The following is an 18,561-nucleotide window of genomic DNA, read 5'->3' as shown; positions in this document are numbered from 1 at the left end:
ATGAATGATTTTTATATAAAGAACTTCGCTTTTGAATGTAAATGCTGCAATGGTGTTTGCATGCACATTATGTAGATAAATTACTCTGCATGCCTGTCTGTTTGTTATAATTAGTAACCATTAATTGATACGTGATATTATAAATCTATTTGAAAACAAAGTTATTCTTTCTTGAAAAGGCTTAGGAAGCAATAGAGAGGAATCGTTATTTCTATTATAATGAGGACCCTCCAAAGTAGGATCACATCATACAAAATCCTAAATTTTAAATGCCTATAACTACTTACAAGTTACAATTATCAAGTAAATCAAGGTGTAGAGGAAAAATGCTAGAGAGCCCAAGGCTCCGTTTGGTTTTACATAATTTTATATTATTTAATATATAAATAATAAATGTTAAACGAACCAGCTAATTAGCCAAATTTTAGTATGTTTGGGCTTATTTATAAAGATTTTAACAAGTTTGAACTCGATCTGAACGCAAAAAAATAAAAAAATAAAATTAACGAACCGAGTTCGAATGAGCCCTTATCGAGCCGAGTTCGAGTCTGTTCACGAACGACGCTATTCATTTGCAACCCTAATTAGTACAAATAGTATAATTTTGAGAGTGTGTACCATAACATTATCTTGATTTTTTTTTTTTTAGATGTGACATTGTCATGTATTTCTTACATGTCAATACACATAAAAATAAATAAATAAATAAAATAAAATAAAAACATTGTTATTTAGTTCCAAAAATTAGACCTAGTGACGTGTCAAAAAGATAATTGGTTGATATCAACTAATTATCTTTTTAACATATCACTGGATTTAAAAAATAATATAAAAAGTAGATTGGTATATTATTTTCTTAAAAAAATAAAGTAATTAAATGAAATTGATGATAAATAACATTCCTTATCTGGAAAAAAGTTTAATCTCTCTCTCTGTCGCTATAAATTAGACATGTAAAGGTATCATGCTTAGAACTCATAAACATAGGAGAGCAAATCCACCCTCTCTCTCTCTCTCTCTCCATGGTGAGAACTCATAAACATCGCTAAGAAATCCTTCTGATCTTTCTCCTCTCTCTCTTCTCTCTCTTTTGAATTGTGAGCTGTGATAACAGAGATGGCTGAGATTGCAGGAGCTAATGGTAACCATGGAATGTCTTTGAATATAAAAGATGATGATATGAATCACGAACTCCCAACCTCTTTCCCCAAAACCAATGAAGACTCCAGCTGCTGCAGTTTTATCACTATTCCTTTCCTGCAAAAGGTGATCCTCTCTCTCTCTGTTCCTCTTTCTCGTTTAACTAATCCCCTGTTTCTGTTTGGTTTCTAAGAAAAACCAATGAAAAGAAAATGAACATTAGAAGTCATTAAGTTCATTAGAAAGTAAATTTTTCAGTCTCCAACCTTCCAAATCTCTAATTATCCAAAAAGTTTATGAAAAGACTGAAAGGGGACACTTTTTTAGAAAATAGCTTCCAGATGGAAAGGAACAGTTCGAGCTCTCAAATTGTGCTATCACCACCACAAATTTTAGATTTTGTCTAGTCAATAACCCATTAAATATTAGGTGGTTTTTATTTTTGCTTGATTCTAATATTTGATTTCTAAGTAGATGAATAAAGTCGAGCTATTAATTTATAAAAAAATGTCGACAACGCAAGCATTCATTGCTTGAACTTGACCTCCAGTTTGAATCCATGAATAGAAGGCAAGTTCAACTCTTTGTTTATTGGAATGGGTTCCCTCTCGACCACTTTGTGAATTGGATCGTATTGTTAGATTTGTGGGGTTTATCATGGATCACGTTTCGATAATCTGAATCGTTCAATGTGTAGAGCTTGTTGAATATTTCATCCTTGTAAAAAATCTCATTGATCGAATATCTATAACCCATTGATTGGAAGATATTTTTGTTAATAACTTATTTTTAAAATTGAAAAATGTGTTCCGATCAATGGCAATTGATATCTGATCAATATGATTTTTTATAGAGATAAAATATTTAACGAGCATTACATATTAAAAGGTTTGGATTATCGAAACAAGATCAATAATAAATCTCACAAATCTAACAGTACGATCTAATCTAGGGAAGGGCTTCCCTTTTTTATTATTAGTTCATAAGTTTTGACAAAAGTAACTATTAGCACAGAAAATAATTTGTTTTAAAGGCCTCCCTTTTTTATTTTATTATTAGTTCATAAGTTTTGACGAAAGTAACTATTGGCACAGAAAAGGAGCCAGATCCCCATTAGTTTGAGCCCGTCAGGTTTATCACGAGTGTCGTTTTTGATAATTTAAATAATTTATTTTGTTAAATATTTTATGTATTTTATTCAAAAAAAATAGTCTATTCAATAATTATAATTTGTTTAATTTATTATGATTTTTACTAAAAAATGGAAGATAATTGTATTTTAAAAAATAAACTACATATTATTTTGGTGATAAACGCAATAAATTGAATAAATTACAGTTATTGAATTGACCAAATATTTTTGTGAATGAAATACACAAAATACCCGACAAAATTAACGGTTCGAATAATTAAAACGTGGTGGGCTCCAAAATCCCAAACAGTGGCCACTAGTCTAGATTTTGGATTTGAGTGGATCCTTCTCCTTTAAAAAAATGTATAAAAAAATTTGGAAAAATTACAAAAAAAAAAATTTCTTCACGATTTGAGTCTTATAAAAAAGTAATTTTTTTAATTTTTAATTTTGTCAATTTAAATCCTAATTTTTTTTTTCAGTATATACCATCTACCTATTTTTGTTGGGTAAAATTGAACCCCCCCTCCCCCAAAAAAAAGTCATTAAACTCAATAGAAAAAAGCGTACATCTACATTAAATATAATGACTAGGATACCATTTTTTGCCATTTTTACTAAACGAAAATAAATAAATGGTTTACGTGTAAACAAATCAAAATATTAGAGTTTAAATTGATAAAATTAAAAATTAAAAATTTATTATGTTACAAAACTTTGAAGTTTTTATTTATAATTTCTCTAAAAAAAATTATATAAAGTTTAGACTCATTCTGAGTATGGTGGTGTTTGTTGAATTTACAGCTGGTCGCGGAGGTGTTAGGGACATACTTCTTAATATTTGCGGGTTGTGCGGCGGTGGTGGTGAATTTAGACAAGGACAAGGCGGTGACGTTCCCCGGAATATGTATAGTGTGGGGGCTGGCGGTGATGGTGCTGGTTTATTCAGTTGGGCACATCTCTGGTGCCCATTTTAACCCTGCAGTCACCATTGCTTTTGCTACTTGCAAGAGGTTCCCCTGGAAACAGGTAAACCTACCACTTCCTATTTCCTTGCAAACTGGTAAACTAACACTAACCAACTCTCCATTGTGTTTGAGTGCACTGTTTTGTATTGAGCTAACAACTAGTCAATTCTCCAGAGTCAGACCTATTAAATAAACAATAAGGGTAAATTATCAGTGAGTTTACGTCAAATTTGACGAACATATACTACATTTAGAAAAATATATATTTTAATAAAAAAAAAAGATAGTAGCAATACATAAACTTTTGTTTGCTTAAATTTCTGTTGAATAAAAAAAAGATAAATTACACTTACCTTCCTTGAGGTTTACCTTAATTACATATATCTTCCCTGTAATTTCAAAAATTACACAAACCTTCCTTGTTTTTAAAAATAATAGCCAGATTCCCCCTTTTGTCAGAAGAACATTACAAAAGTAACCAAAAAGAGAACATTAGCAACGATGAATACAGAAATGCCCAAAATACTCTTTTCACCCCTTATAAAACAATACATACCCTTGTAACTATTTCCCTCCTATTTTTCAGTATTTGTAAACTTTTCATCCAAACAACATGACAATGATGAATATTATTTTACACCAAGTTAATTTTTTTTATATATGTATATGTTTTGAATTGCCTTGTAGCAGCATTGTTAGTTATTTAAAAATTAATTTTGCACCCAAAAAAGAAACAAATCATGTGAAAACGATGAGCATTTTTTTTTAATTTTAATTTTTTACAGAAAATTAATTTTTCTTTTTCAATTTATTTTTTTTTTCAAATTGATTATGAAAATTAAACTAATAAAGTGTAATGATTCACTTTCCCCACATAGTGTGTATATATGCTTTGAATTGCTTTGTACGGGAAAGGTTTGTTATGATAGTATAATACTTTGACATTTAAATAAAAAATAAAAACCAAAAAGAGAAATAAAAATAAGAATTCTAATAGGAAACAAAAAGAGAAATAAAAATAAAAAATCTAATATGTTTGGTTTCAATTTTCTAGATTCAATTTTCTGAAATTTTAATTTTTTATTTTTAATATTTTCTGTTTTTAATGAATATTTTTAAAATTTTAAGCAATTTTTTTTTAAATGCACCTTACTTAGATGTATTTAAAAAGTAAAATATTTATAAAAAAATATTTTAAAAAATCAATAAATAATACGAAAATATATTGGATTTTTGTATTTTTTTTTTTTTGTATTTTGGTATTTCATGAATTTTTAAAGATTTTTTTTTCACAAATATCTTTTTAAGTGTATTAATGTTAAGTGTATCTAAAAATTACTTAAAATATTAAAAAACAATAAGTGAAAATAAAAAAAATACAAAAACAAAAAATTTGAATTTTCTAGAAACTGAATCCTGAAAAGTGAAACCAAATAAATTAGGATTTAAAAGTTTAGTTACGTTGACTATATTCCTACATCTTGTGAGATTTTTTTCTTTTTCTTTTTTCACTAGCCTTGCACGGTGGGACATAAAAGTTTAGTTATGCTAACTTTAAATTTAGGGAAAATTTTATTTCAGGAATGGTTTTGAAAAATAATTATAAAAATGGTAAATTTGTTATTATTAATAATTAAAAACATAAACTTTTTTTTATGAATGTGTAATAATTCCTTAAATTTAAATATAAACTCACTTGGAGATAGAAATTGGCAATAGTCTTGGAGAGTAGGTCACTAATTCATCTTTTTGTTGGATTTGGGGGGTTAGATGAGACAATGTTGAAGTAGTTGGGTTAATAGAGAGAGAAAGATGGAATGGGGATATTTTAGTCATTTAATGTTACTTTTGACACCATTTGGAACAAAGTTAACAGAAGGGATAACATGGCTATTATTTTCAAAAATACGGGAGGTTTGTGTGAGGTATCTGTAATTAAGGTAAACTTTAGGAGAGGTAAGTGTAATTTATCCAAAAAAAAAAAAATTTAAATGATAAAATTATTATTTTTATTCCTATAGTCACAAACAAATTATTACTGAAAATATGATTTAGTGTTATGTACATCAAAACTTAAAGGGAGCCTACTATAATTATGTTAAACTTATGAGAGTTGTATTTTCATCAAATTCAGTTGAGATCAGTGTAATTTAGTTGCAAATTAATATATTGATAACACATCAAATAGCTTAAAAAAAGATTTACTTAAATTTGGTCATAGTAAGTGTTATTGGTTATAAAATATAAAATAAAAAATTCACTGGGGTCAATTATTAAGTTTTACAAATTCTATAATTTTTTTTTGTTTTTATTTTAGCTTTTATAAATATCTATAATTTATTTTCAATAATTTGACAAAAGCAATTTAAATTTCTAAATTGCCAAATAAATGAGAACTTTAGTTTATTCATACTAATGTTTTAGTACTAAAAAATTGTAAATGTATAGATTTTATGGTGGTTGTCGATTGAGTTTTTCATATTTTGATTAGGAAATATGAACTATATTTGGTGAGTGGTTGAGTAAGCTGACGAAAATTGGTTTTTTGGGTTGGACAAATTTGTCTTCTTCTGAATGGGTTGCTTGTTGTGTGTTCAGGCATAATAAGGATTGTTGTCCCTTTCAGTAGGGTCCATTATTAGTTTATACTTTTTATTCGAACTATTCATTTTATAGGATTTATTCAAAAAATTACTTATAAAAATTTAAGTTAATTAATATTAATAATCATATGAACGAATTATATTTATCTTATATCTTCTCCAAAATCATTATTGTTTTGTGAAAACCTATGTCACCTTTGTAGTGATTAGGAAAATAATAAAAATAAAAAAACTAAACAGAGGCATAATGATTTTAAGGTTGAAAACACTGTTGGAATTACAACATTTTACATGTGAAGCACTCTCAAATAAGTACCAATTTATTAAATTTCCGTTGTATTGAAAATTATTAAAATAGTCTATTCCTAAATGAAGTGACTCTGTTTTCAATTTGACGGTATTATAGGTACCAGCTTATATAATAGCTCAAGTCCTGGGATCAACTCTAGCAAGTGGAACCCTTAGATTACTTTTCAACGGTGACCAAGATCAGTTTGCCGGAACCATGCCCACCGGTTCTGACGCACAGTCTTTCGTGTTAGAATTCATAATCACATTCTACCTCATGTTTGTCATCTCTGGCGTTGCAACCGATAACCGAGCTGTTAGTTCTACTCCTTCACTTTGTAATTGATTCAAATCCTTTTTTTATTCATCATCAACCCAATAATTTTCTTTGCTTTTTTATTTTTTTGTAAATTCAGATTGGAGAACTTGCTGGGCTTGCCGTTGGAGCTACTGTCTTGCTAAATGTGATGTTTGCAGGGTAACACATTATATACCTGCTATTATTTATTTATTATTATTATTTTTTTATGTGCTTGAATTCATGCCATTTTAGAACTTCAAACACATTGTTGCAATAACTCAGTGACTTGTTGCTTCATTGAGGCCACATTTGCTAGCCAGGTTAGGATTTGGGAAATGAGGGGGAATGGTAATATGGTACGATTCATATGCTTTTTTTCATTTATTTTTATTTTTTTAAAGAACAACTTATTTTTAGTTTGAGTAGAGGTGCAGTTCAAATTTTGTGAGAGATTTTAGGTTCTATAATGGGCCCATTGTTGTGGAGTCAACTCCTTTTGCAGAACCAAAAAAGGAAGAAGAAGAAGAAAGCAAAAAGCAAATCAGAAATGCGCCGGACCCCCAGCAAATGTGACCCCCACCGACCCCCAGTGCCACGTGGCACTGCGGGATTGGGAGAAAGAAAAAAAAAAAAAAAAAACAGAAAACTGGCCAATGAAGGCCCGCCACGTCACTGGGGGTCGACCCCCAGTGGGGGTCTGTAGCAGCACTGAAAGCAAATATATAAACTTTAAATTTACCATGAAATTTACTCAAAAAGTGAGTGTATGGTAGAAATTAAAATTTAATGTGTTGTGAGTCCTATCAACAATGAATTTGATCAACACAATTCAAATTCTGGATAAATTTTTGAGTATTTTTATTTGGGCATCTGATATTCGAATCGAAAATTTTTACTATGATGTCTAGGAAAAAGCTTGGGACCTCTAATTTGGGGACCCTTTATGACACCCAAATGTGTGTAATTGGTCCATGTGTGTTTTTGAGTTTTTTTTTTCCTCTCTCTCTCTCATAGGATGATGTGAGAGTTGTGGGAGTATAGTTTTTGTAAGGGTCTCAATCATTGCTCACGATGTCTACCTCAAAAATTAGTTTATGATGTAGATTGATCCTTGATGTGTTGTATGCCATACCTACCATGAATCTACTCACACAACTCAAATTTTGAATAATTTTTTGAGTATTCTTTCTCGTCACGTAATATTGCTATTACAAAAAATTGGATTGTACCTTCGATTAACTGAAAAAAAAAACCACTTTTTGTATACCATGAACTTTGAATAGGTTCGTATACCATAGGATTATTGTATATAATGTTTTATTAGAGTGTGATTAACATTAAATTAGATTTGAAGACTTATTTTTGACCGTTGAATGAAACAAGTAATATAATTTGGAGGGATGACTATACTAGTTATCTTCGAGAATAGGGATTAATAATCCAGCCGAACAACTATTTCCCCATTTGGCCAACAACATCAAAATGGAATAGGGGATAAAGTTGAACACAGAGTCGACATTTTTTAGTCCAGACTCCAATCCTCCCCTAATCCTGGCAAACAAACACAGCCTGAGAGTACACATTTTGAGCACTGCAACACTTAGAAACGTTGGTTTTTATTCGTTACAGGCAAATATCAGGAGCTTCAATGAATCCAGCAAGAAGTTTGGGGCCAGCAATTGTGTCAAACAAGTACAAGGGTATATGGATATACATACTTGCACCAACATCTGGGGCTATAGCAGGTGCTTGGGTGTACAATCTCATCAGGTTCACCGACAAGCCCTTACGTGAACTTACCAAGAGTGGCTCTTTCCTCAAGAGCGTAGGACGCAGTGGTTCCAATTGACAAGCTCATTTCGTTACATTTGTATTCTTTGTTTTTTTTTTTTACATTAATATTTAAAGTTGTAATGTGTCAAATAGCACACACAGTTAGTACATGTTTCCATTAATGAATTTGTGGCATTCTGAAGAATTTAGGAGCTTTTGTAGAGGCCCCAATCATATGCAAATTCATAAGTGGAAATATATCATTCAATTGCTATGTACCATGAACAATTGTTTTAGTGTTAACAATATTGTTTAGTTACTTAATTCTCACTTAAATGTCACTTAACTTCAACTATAAAATCATACATTTGTATCTCATCAGCTTGAGTCCTTCACTCCATTCCCATTAATGAGTCGGACATGGGGTAGGTCAGGGACAAACACAGGATTCTAACCTCAAGGGGGGCAATGTTAATGGACAAAAAAAATTCACTATTGCACAATTTAGTGTCTGAGAACTTTTAGTGCCGAAAATACGCATTTTGTTGCTATTGTAGAAACAAACAAAGTTAAAACAAATTGAATCAATCTATGAACAAAAGTATAAATTGTTGGCTTTCTTGTTTTCACAAACACTTGCACAACTCAAAAATTGTTTACAACTTTTAAAACTTAAGATGTTTATGGATATCAGTCTCCTAGTTTTGTAACTAACACTTCAAATGCAAATTTTCTTGCTTTGTGAAGTCATATTAAAATTAAATTTAATTGAAAGTTTACAAATATCTCTAATTTTGAAAGACTTATAATCATTCCTATGACCGAAAGCAGAACTAAGAACAAACAACTCTATTAAAAGATCAAGAGATAATGTTACTAGTTTTCCAAGTGCAATAGATCAAGCCCAAAGATTCAGAGACCGATCCAATTAACATTGATACGAATATTGTCATGTTTTACTGTTTTTTGTTCAAAAGCAATCTAAATACTATTGGTGAGTCTAATGAAAATTGTGGGTGCTAATTTTTGACCACACAACCAAATAGGGAAACTCAGCAGGAGAGCACCGGCAGAATAGATTAAGCCCAAACAACCTGTTATAGAAAGATAAGAATCCGGCGGTGGTTCACCCACCAGGGGACACTCCGACGATCAAGTCAGTAATTATCTCTTAAAGATAGCCAATAGTGCTTAACTCACTAGACAGAACGTAAAAAGCATACCTTAGACCCAATAGGATGCCTTCCTTTTCTAGCCAGCACTAACCTGATCCCTGTAGAAGCCCAGCTTTAATGGACTTTGGCTCAATGCTCGTCTTGGACCCTCAACTAGATAGAGAAAAAATCCCTAAGAGTTTTATATTTATCCAGACTGAGGTCCTCCCCAATTCTAGGACTCCTATCCCTTTTCCATTCATCTCGGATTCTAATATCTCCACAGATAACCTCGGCCTAGCCGAGATCATCTCGGTGCATAAACAAACCACGTGGTACCTCGACTGACACGTCGGCGTCACCTTGGCCATGTGCTGTCATTCACAAAATATGCCCCCACAACTGTCCCTAGGTTCTATTACCTCGGCAACCTGAGGTGATGGAACCTAAATCACTGGTTCATTTACTACGTCGGCTTCGCGTACCCCAGGATTCTATTGTCCATTTTTATCAGGGATCAAGAACCAAGAACCAAGTTCTTTAAGTGAGATCATTTCTCTTGCCGAGGTTGTTGCCCCATTAAATCACGAACTCCAAGAGTTTTGTCTGTGCATGAGCTGTCACGCACAGTTTTCTCAATCGTTTCTGCCACGCGTCCTTCTCGTATTGATTCGTACTTGATACGCGCCATCAGATCGCGTCACTTCTGCGTACGCCGCCTGACAGACATGTCGTCCAAGGAAAATCATTATGGTTTGCCACCTTTTCACAATTTTGAAAAAACTTCTTCCTCTCTCTCGGTCTCTTCACTTTTGAGTATTCATTTTGCCTTGAAACTTTCTCTCTCTAACGCCTCTCTCCCAAACCGCCATTATTCAAGCTTTCAAGCTCTGCAACTGCTCCGATTACCTCCTCCACCAACCTTTTCATCATCTGTTTGCCACCATTCACGTCGTCTGACTCCGGCGATACTCATCCCGGCGTTTGTTTCCTTAATAAGCCACTGATTTCCTCCATTTTCAGTCTTTCATTATTCCTTTGATATGTTTTGAATCTATTATATGTTTATATGCTATTTGTCGCCATTGCAAATCAGTTTTTGTTCTTGAATCCCTGTTGTATTTTGAATCTCGTATTTTCCTGTGATTCATGCTATTCAATATGTCCTTGTGTCTATTCATACGGTTCATGATTCTCGCACATACGTACATAATGCTCATAGGTTTGAAGCTTTAATGATTTTTGCCACTGTTCTTGCCCTTTGCATATCCACACATACCTACTCAGTGTTTCTTTGAAAAAATAATGATTTCTTGACTCTGAATCATGTTTTTTTTCCTATTTTTCTTTGCCTTGTTTCCAGATTCTTGCCCTTAATTCTTGTTTCCGTATAGACTTAGGTTTGGGATTTGGTAGAAATCACATTCTTTAGGAAAATTGAAATAAATTCCCCCTAGATCTTCAAAAACCTTTGCCTCAATTCCAGTTTTGGTTTTAGCCAAGGTTATCAATCCCTACCATTTCCTTATTTCTGACATTCATCCCAAAACACTCTAAGTCGAGATAATGGGTATATTAAAGTGGAGGGTAGATACCCCAGAAAAACTTGAATACTTTAGGATAGAGTTTTCCATCCCAGCCGACATCCAGCTTAGGCAAGCTGGGGAGGAGGACTCCATTATGCCGGATGGGGACACCATGCCTTTCTCATTGGTTGCCTTCATCGAATGTGGACTTCGGTTTCCCCTTGACACTCTCTTTCGTGAAATCCTCCCTTATTACAAACTTAACCCTATGCAACTCACCATAAACTCATATAGGGTCATAAATGTCATAATTGAACTAGCATTCTAAGAAAAAGCTAGGATCACTCTAGCCGACATCCAATTCTGCTATACCATGTGTGGCCTTAAGTCTGAAAAATGCTACATATACTACCTTAAGCCCAAATCCACCGCCTTCAAACTAATAGCCGACCTCCCAGATTCTAACAAGGGTGCTGGAGATGATTACTTCATCATCTTGGGCAACTAGGAGTTTTCACCTGATGACGACCTCCACCTCTATCTTCTGAGCCGAACAGTTTTTAAAGAGGGTAATGGTAAGACTTAGTCATTCGTACTGAAATTCCATTTTGGTTAAGGCTTGCCAGTTTATTCATCTTTGCTAATGTTTGCTCTTTGTTTTCTGCAGTTCTTCCTCAGCTAGCGAAGGGATTTCGGCAATCATTCGTTCCCAGGCGAGATCTAAAGAAGGTTTTAGATCTCCCTGTGCAGAAACGCAAGGTCCCTCTTCTACTGAATTACATACCAATATACAAGTCGGCCTTGCCTGACGTTCCACGCCAAAGTAAGACCCCTCCTTCTACCACAACTCCACCAACAACTTCATCTCCAAGGCCAGATCAGGTCTCCACCTCTAACCTAGTTGAGCAACCATCTACTTCAGCCCCTCAACTAATTCCTCCATCGTAATGCCAACGCTGACGCCGAGCTCCAATTTCTGTTCTTGCCGGCAGAACTCGCAGCCACAAACGTCGAGATTCAAAGGCATCGACTTACGACCCAACTAATCCCCCAACCGCCCTTCCAGCAATACACTTCAGCACAAAAGTAACAATTGCTTCCCCTGCCGACGAAATGGGCCGCAAACCAGCAATTGTTGAGGACTTTCTAGCCAACATCCCAGGGGCAGTGACTCTGTAATCCTCCTCTTCTCCTTCTCAATCCAAGCCTAAGCCAAAGAGGGTCAAGAAGGCTAAGGCCAAGACTACAGTGACTCAGATTGATTCTGAGGACACTGTACCAATCTCCAAACTGGTTGAGGCTGAAAAGAGCACTCATTTTGCCAACAAAAGGCCAACCAAGGCCCCATCGCCCGACGCCCCACTGGCCAAAAAGTTGAGGTCCGACCATCCCGAAGGCAGCAGCTTTCCCTGCAACATGACCTGGGCGCACGAGGTCATAGTAGGGGACAGACCCTTGATGGCCGGTGATAGCGCAATCAAGGACGTGGAGGTCGGTACCGCCTTGTCAACGGTCGTTCTCCTTCTCGAGGACATGAATCACATGGCCGACGTCCATGTGTATAAAAACTTTGACCTCATGATACAACACTCAGTCTTGGTAATCCTCTTTATTTACTCTTTTACAGACTTTCTACACTTAGTCAAATTTTACTAATATGTGTTACTTTTTGTAGGCTATCCAGCATGCGCATTCGTACGCAGTTAAGATCGAGACGACAAGGATGAGTTAGCAAAGAAGACTAAAGAAGCTACCAAGCTCCTTTCCTCTCTCAATCATGTCGAAGCCAACAATCATGCTCTGCTAGATCAAGCCAAAGCTTGCAAGGCTGCTCAGAACTTAGCCGAGGAAAAAACAAAAATGGCTGATGCTGAAGCCAAGGTCGCCATAACCGATCTTAAGGCTGCCAAGGCCAAGGTAGCTGATTTAGAGGCTAAGCTTCAAGAGGCCCTTGACTCAAACGAGGTCGAGGTCAAGGTGGTCGATGAAAAGGCTTACGAAGAGATGCAGGCCGCCATCCGTGACCAATACAAAGAGCAAGTCAACCTAGCATGCAACCAAGGTTTTTACCTTGGTTAGACGGCAACGCTCAACAATTTATCTGTCCCAATGAACTCTGAACTCCAAGACATCAATCAACTTCAAGTGCCTTTCTTTCCAGAGCCCAAGGACTCTAGCGAAGAAGCTGTCGAGGATGATGCCGAGGATGGTGATGCTGATAAAGAGGAGGAGGACGCTGGCACTGATGCCAAGTCCCCCACCCTAAATGAGAAAGTCCTAGACTTGACTCAAGATAAGGAGGATGACTTGGCTTCCAAGGGAGTCTCTCCCAAACCATCCACTTTTGAGGCCGAGGTCCAATGTGATGAAAAGAGTTTGGATCAGACTTTGCTTGAAATAGATGCCGAGATAGTGGCAGAGAAGAATGCATTGAGGCCAACCGAGACTAATACAACTCCAACAGCCGAGGTTGAGCAATCTCAGACCAATCCTAGTGCTTAGGATATTGTTTTTTTATTGTGCACTCTTTCTTCCTTAAGTTGTACCTTCATTCTGCTTGAACAATTTTAAGTTTCTATTTGGCCGATGTGCCTTCTTTTGTCTTCATAGATGAACAAGTAATCTCTTATGCCAGGCCGAAGTGCCTTTTTGTATTTGAACAAGTTTCATTTCTCAATGCAAGTCTTATTTTTTCTTCCAAGTGTTGAATGTATGCCTTCTTCTCTTCTATGCAAGTTTACTGCTTTCATACTTAGAATATTTTTATATGCCTTAATTACATAATAACTTCGGGATATAATACCTCAGATATAAACCTTAAATGTTTTCCTCGGCCAACCATTGACATACCTCGGCTAACACTTTAAAAATACCAAAGTATTTTAAAAGTGTTATTCAGTATTGCTTTTTTTTACTTTCATATGCTATCTTCTTTCAAGACTTCAACCTTTCCAAGCTTGGACAACCTAGTTGGTTACCTCAGGTAATATGTATCTCGGATACTTTTTGCAATATTACCTCGGCTAACTTCAACCTGTAAATTTTCCGGAAATTTCAACAAGTGTTAAGCCAATTCTAGCTTGTAAATTTTTCTATAAAATTTCAACAAGCCCCAAGCACTTTAAACTTTTAAGTTTATTCATCATTCTTCAACTCTCTGCCCCCTAATATGAACCTAAGTTTCGCTTAAGTTCACATTAAGCGTGTGTCAATGGTCTTTTGCCGAAGTCAGTTTTAAACAAAGATTTCCCGAGGTGTTTCAACCTTGGTTTCTCTATTAATGAACTTAGTTCTCTTCTGAGTTTGACTCTGCTGATATGGCAAGTCCAGGTTAATCTCAACTTAGTTCAACTCCATTATATGCAAGTATAATTCAACTCTGCCACATAATGAGTCTAACTTATTCGTTATGTTTCATTCAAACATATCTTCAACTTAGTTCAACTCTATTATATGCAAGTATAATTCAACTCTGCCATATAATAAGTTTAAGCTATTCGCCATGTTTCATTCAGAAACATCGCCAACTTAGTTCAACTCTATTATATACAAGTATAATTCAACTCTGTCATATAATAAGTCTAATCTATTCGTCATGTTTCATTCAGAAACATTGCCAACTTAGTTCAACTCTATTATATGCAAGTATAATTCAACTCTGCCATATAATAAGTCTAAGTTATTCGTCATGTTTCATTCAAAAACATTGCCATGGGACTGATCAGTCCTTTCACACAAATTTCAAATTCATCAAACTAAAATTTTATTATTACCTCGGCTAATAAAATTATGACATAAACTTCGAAAAAACAAACATCTAATGATAGAGAAAATTCACGCTGCAAGTGTTCCAGGGTCTTGGCAACTCTTTGCCATCACTGTCCTCAAGCCGATATGCCCCGTTGCCGGCGACCGAGATGATTCTATAAGGCCCCACCCAATTTGGGCCTAGTTTGCCCTCCTTAGGATCCTTCTTGTTGTTGACCACTTTCATCGGCACAAGGTCCCCAACTTTGAACTTTCTTGGGTTAACCTTCTTGTTGTAAGCCCTAGCAAGTTGTTGTTGGTATGACTCCAGCCGGATTGCTGCTCTTTCTCTTTTCTCCTCTCGTAGGTCTAGATCTCGGGCTAGAAATGCCTCATTAGTACCATTTTCCACTCCCTGGGTTTTGATCTCTGGAATGCCGACTTCCAGTAGGATAACTGCTTTAGTGCCATAAGCCATGGCAAATGGAGACTCCCTAGTTGATCTTCTAGGCATAGTAAGATATGCCCAAAGTACATTGGGCAACCCCTCCACTTATCTTCCCTTTGCTGTTTCCAGCCTCTTTTTGATACCATCCAAGATAGTCTTATTAGATGCTTCTGCTTGACCATTACTTGTAGGGAAACTTAGAGTAGAGTAATAGTTCTTGATTTTGTACTTTGCACAGAAGCTTTTGATTAACTTACTGTCAAACTGAGTGTCATTGTCTGCTATTATTGCCTATGGAATCCCAAACCTGGTGATGATGTTCTTCCATATGAAGTTCTTCACATCAATATCTCGAATCATTGCAAGGGGTTCAGCTTTTACCCATTTTGTGAAGTAATCAGTTGCTACTAGTAGAAACTTCCTTTGCCCAGTTGCTTAGGACAGTTGTCCAACAAGATCCATGTCCCATTGGACAAATGGCCAAGGGTTAGATACTGGGTTCAAATCTGCTACTGGTTGATGTATCAAAAGTGCAAACCTCTGGCATTTCTTACACTTTCTAATGTAGGTTTCAGCATTTTTCTACATGTAGGGCCACCAGTACCCCTGAGTAATGGCCCTATGAGCAAGTGATTTTCCCTCAGCATGGCTACCACATACCCCTTCATGTATTTCATACAAGAAGTCTTCAACTTGGGAGGGATGTACACATCTCAAAAGGGGACTAGTAAAAGACCTTCTGTGGAGATGTCCTTCTGCTATTAAGCTAAACCTTGTCGACTTTAGTCTGGTTTTATGCACCTCTTTGCGATCATTTGGTAGCTTGTCGTCTCTAAGAAATATCACTATTGCATCCATCCAACTTGGACCCATCTCCACACACATTGCTTCATACTCTGTGATTAGTGGTTCCACACTTGGGTCTAACAAATAATCGACCATTATTGTCCTTGCCTCCCCTGATTTCATTGCACTAGCCAGGTTAGCCAAGGCATAGGCATGGCTATTGTCATCTCGGCTAACCTGCTGTAGTCGGCAATCCTGAAACAAGGCTAGTAGTCTAACAACTTCTTTGAGATAGGATATTATTCTTTCATCTCGGGCTGCATATTCGCCTGTTGCCTGGTTCACAATAAGTTGGGAGTCACAGAAGACTACCACCTCGACGACTTCCATTGCTGCTGCTAACTTCAACCCTGCGATTAGTGCCTCATATTCCACTTCATTGTTTGAGGCTTTGAACCCTAAATAGATAGACTGTTCCAACATTCGCCCACCTGGTGATACCAACACCACTCCTGCCCCCACTCATTGATGGTTTGAACTGCCGTCAACAAACAGGCGGAAGGAGTTGCCGATGTAAATATTGTAGGGCTTGGGTTTTTCTTCTTTCTTCTGTTCTGCTGTGGGATTTTTTATTCGCAGTTGGGTCGCTTCTTCGGCGGTCTTCTCTTGTTCCCCTGGACACCCTAAGTCGCGGCTTACCGGAGCCCGACGTGGGATGGCACCAGGTGTGAACTCGGCTACAAAGTCTGCTAGAACTTGGCCTTTGATTGTCGTTCTGGGTATAAACTCTAAGTCATATTGGCCCAACACTACTGCCCATCTGGCTACCCTGCCTATCAGATCTCCTTATTGCAGCAAGGATTTCAAGGGGTGCTCAATCAACACCACAATTTTGTGGACTTGGAAGTAATGATTTAGTTTTTTGGAAGCCATCACTAAGGCCAGGGTCAATTTGTCCAGGGCAAGTACTTGGTCTCTGTGCCTGCTAGGGTTTTACTCACATAGTATACTGCCCTTTGTTCTCTCTTCTCTTCTCTGATTACCACTACACTCACTGCATGCTCCGAAACCGCCAAGTATAAGAACAGTTCCTCTCTAGGTACTGGATTTGAGAGAACTGGAGCTGTAGTTTGGTATTTTTTGAAGTCGGCCAAAGCGACTTCGCACTCCTCTGTCCACAGAAAGTCTGTGGCCTTTTTCAATAAATTGAAAAATGGTTTACACTTATCTGAACTTCTGCTTATAAACTTATTCAGGTCTACGGCCTTTCCTATCAGCATCTGTACTTGTTTTGCCGATGTCGGGCTCTTCAAGTCAAAGATGGCCTTGATTTGATCTGGGCTTGCTTCAATGCCTCTTCTAGTAACCAAATACCCCAGGAACTTACTAGACCCAACTTCAAAAGCACATTTCGAAGCATTGAGTCAGAGCCAATATGTTCTAAGAATATCGAACACTGCCTTCAAGTTGGCCAGGTGATTCTCAGGTTCTTTGGTCTTCACAACCATGTCATCAATGTATACTTCCATTGTTTTGTCGATCAGATGTCTGAACATCTTGGTCACCAACCTCTGGTAGATTGCTTCTGTATTTTTCAATCCTAAAGGCATCACTCTATAGCAATATAACCCTTTTGGGGTGATAAATGGAGTCTTCTCACTTGGTGGTACCCTCTGTAAGCATCTAGGAAGCTTATATGATGGCACCCCCTGTAAGCATCTAGGAAGCTTATCCTTCCATGTCCCAAAGTGGCATCCACTAATTATCAATCTTGGGAAGTGGAAACATGTCTTTAGGACAAGCCTTATTCAGACTGGTAAAGTTCACGCAGACCCTCTACTTTTCATTCTTATTTTTCACAACAATTGTGTTTGATAACCAAGTTGGGTAGTTTACCTCCCGGATGGCTCTAGCCTCCAACAATTTGTCCACTTTCTCATCTACTGCCTCTACATGAACCAACGTCAGCCTTCTTGCTCGCTGAATGACAGGTTTAGCTGACCTGTCTACGTTTACTCTATGGCATGTGACCTCGAGATCAATGCCAGGTATCTCGTAGGGCATCCAGGCAAACACCTCTATGTTTGCTCGCAAGAATGTTTCTAACTCCCTTTCCTCCTCCTCGGCCAAGCCTGAGCCAAGAAGGAAGAAGCGATCTTCATCCTCTTGCTGGACCAGAATTTTCTTCAAGGCTTCCTTACTTTTGTCAGCCGGCTCTTTGCCGACGCCCTCGAGGACCTCCATGTCCTTGTCCTCAATCTTTATTGTTTCTACTTCTCGCACGTTGCAGGCGAGTTTTATCGCTGCCATGGAGCAATTCTTTGCCTGCACCTGATCCCCTCTGACCTCCTCAATTCCATGCTCCGTTGGGAACCGTAACAGCTGGTGCTAGGGGTGTGCGCGGTGCGGTTCAGGCGGTTTGAGAGTAAAATTACAAATCGAATGGCGGGTTAGTGGGTTAGCGGATTGACAAATTGCAGTTTGGGCGGTTTTTTATAGATCGGCGGATTGAAGAATATTCTAACTAATTATCATACATTTGCATAATATATAACACTAATTTGTATAATATTTTTTAGATATATAACACAAAGTAATTTTACATAATATGTTTCATAGATATAACAACTAATTTGTAATAAATTTCATATCTTAAATCTCTCTCACACTCATTTTTACATTGATATTTCATTGG

At 36.4% G+C, this 18,561-nt stretch overlaps 1 protein-coding gene across 1 annotated transcript; it reads left to right on the top strand.

Annotated features, from left to right (window-relative positions):
• The first annotated feature begins 921 nt into the window (after positions 1–921).
• On the top strand, positions 922–8,529 carry LOC114288827 (aquaporin NIP1-2). The gene is made up of 5 exons (XM_028232417.2): positions 922–1,266; positions 3,077–3,301; positions 6,250–6,447; positions 6,548–6,609; positions 8,062–8,529. Exons 1-5 carry the CDS (start codon positions 1,117–1,119, stop codon positions 8,279–8,281), a joined length of 855 nt encoding a protein of 284 aa, XP_028088218.2. The 5' UTR covers positions 922–1,116; the 3' UTR covers positions 8,282–8,529.
• Positions 8,530–18,561: the final 10,032 nt, after the last annotated feature.

This window comes from Camellia sinensis, chromosome 9 (genome assembly GCF_055761805.1).
Source record: "Camellia sinensis isolate YWXY chromosome 9, ASM5576180v1, whole genome shotgun sequence".
Taxonomy (NCBI): Eukaryota; Viridiplantae; Streptophyta; class Magnoliopsida; order Ericales; family Theaceae; genus Camellia; species Camellia sinensis.
Note: the sequence above shows the minus strand (reverse complement) of the source record. Positions and strands in the feature narration are given on the sequence as shown.

Coding starts and splice junctions, on each gene's coding strand:
- LOC114288827 (XM_028232417.2), top strand. CDS start 1,117: ATGGCTGAGATTGCAGGAGCTAATGGTAACCATGGAATGTCTTTGAAT. Junction 1,267..3,076: donor CTATTCCTTTCCTGCAAAAG/GTGATCCTCTCT, acceptor TTGAATTTACAG/CTGGTCGCGGAGGTGTTAGG. Junction 3,302..6,249: donor AGAGGTTCCCCTGGAAACAG/GTAAACCTACCA, acceptor ACGGTATTATAG/GTACCAGCTTATATAATAGC.